Genomic DNA, 1246 nt, shown 5'->3' on the forward strand with positions numbered 1-1246 from the left:
ATTACACAAATCTCCATAGCACTTTAAACAGACACAAGTGCGGCCAGACTCGATGATGTCGTTTTCAGAAGTGTATAAGAGCATGATAACAGGACTTGCAAAATCTCAGTCCAAAATGTATTCCATCAAAGTCAGTCAGGAAAAAATATCTCTAGAAACCCTTAGACCCAAAACACACATTTTGTCATTTAGATTCTATTTGCATTACCCACACAAGCTCAGTTTTACCTGTTTAAAGTACATCTAAGCAATTTAAAATGAAAGATGTAGATACATTGATTTTAGTGCAAAGCACATTCAATTACACATTTCCTTTCATGAACGATTACTTACTTGAGCAGAAATACAGCCATGCAAAGTGTGAAGCAGAAACACTGTCAATGTGACAATTCTCCAGATGTGGTCATTAATGGAGGACTATGAAGGTACATTTTCAAATACCTGTGTAAAGCTAATTCTGCATATGCTCTAATGACAACCAACTTGAGTCAAGATATTGTTTTAACACATCAGATACTGGCTGACAAAAAGACATTATGCAATATAAATATAGCCAAAACATTTATTACCTGATCATGTTCCTGTAAAAATGTAGTATTATTAGTGTAATGATTTTTCAAGTTCAAATACAGTGACCAGCATCTTGTAGCCACAATAATTTGTTGCTTTAGCTGCATCAGAAACACTGATTTGCCAGACAAGAGAGTGGACGGCATGCAGATTTCCATCTTAAGCAAAAGCTGAGCATCTTCTGAACAAACTGAAATCATTAACAATTAAAAACACCTGCAAATCAACACAATGTTGGCAAAAATTATATATTCATAGAATTTACATATAATGTCACAACTATATACAATAAACTGGAACTCTGATGCCGAAAGCGGATCCCACAGCACCCTCATCTCAGTCCAGTCATTTACTCCACAAGAGGGCCACAGCTTTGCAAATCCCCACGTCATGGTAGTTGAAGTAGCACAGGCCGGCGAAGGTGACGGTCGACAGAAGGAAGAGGCCAGCATTAGCCATCTTGATTTTAAAGTCTCCGTGAACGTAATCTGTCACAATCTGGCCAAGACCCCTGAAAAACACACAATAAAATGCAATGCCCTTTTTTTAAATAATGGCTGTTATGGATATTCATGTTACAGGAATAGTAAAAAGTGAAAATTTGCTTAAGGTTTACTCACTCTTGTGCCATCCAAGGTGTAGATGAGCTTGTGTCTTCATAGCAACAGTTTTGGAG

At 37.2% G+C, this 1246-nt stretch overlaps 1 protein-coding gene across 1 annotated transcript in view; it reads right to left on the minus strand.

Moving 5' to 3' along the window:
• Window positions 1-8: 8 nt before the first annotated feature.
• Window positions 9-1246, minus strand: part of LOC107577886 (succinate dehydrogenase [ubiquinone] cytochrome b small subunit B, mitochondrial-like) — a 6185-nt gene continuing 4947 nt past the window's right edge. Inside the window, exon 4 of the mRNA XM_016263913.1 lies at window positions 9-1110. Coding sequence (XP_016119399.1) covers window positions 916-1110 — 195 coding nt within the window. The 3' untranslated portion in view covers window positions 9-915. The remainder of the gene's footprint in view (window positions 1111-1246) is intronic.

Source organism: Sinocyclocheilus grahami, unplaced genomic scaffold (assembly GCF_001515645.1).
Source record: "Sinocyclocheilus grahami isolate Dianchi unplaced genomic scaffold, SAMN03320097.WGS_v1.1 scaffold7579.1, whole genome shotgun sequence".
NCBI classification, from domain to species: Eukaryota; Metazoa; Chordata; class Actinopteri; order Cypriniformes; family Cyprinidae; genus Sinocyclocheilus; species Sinocyclocheilus grahami.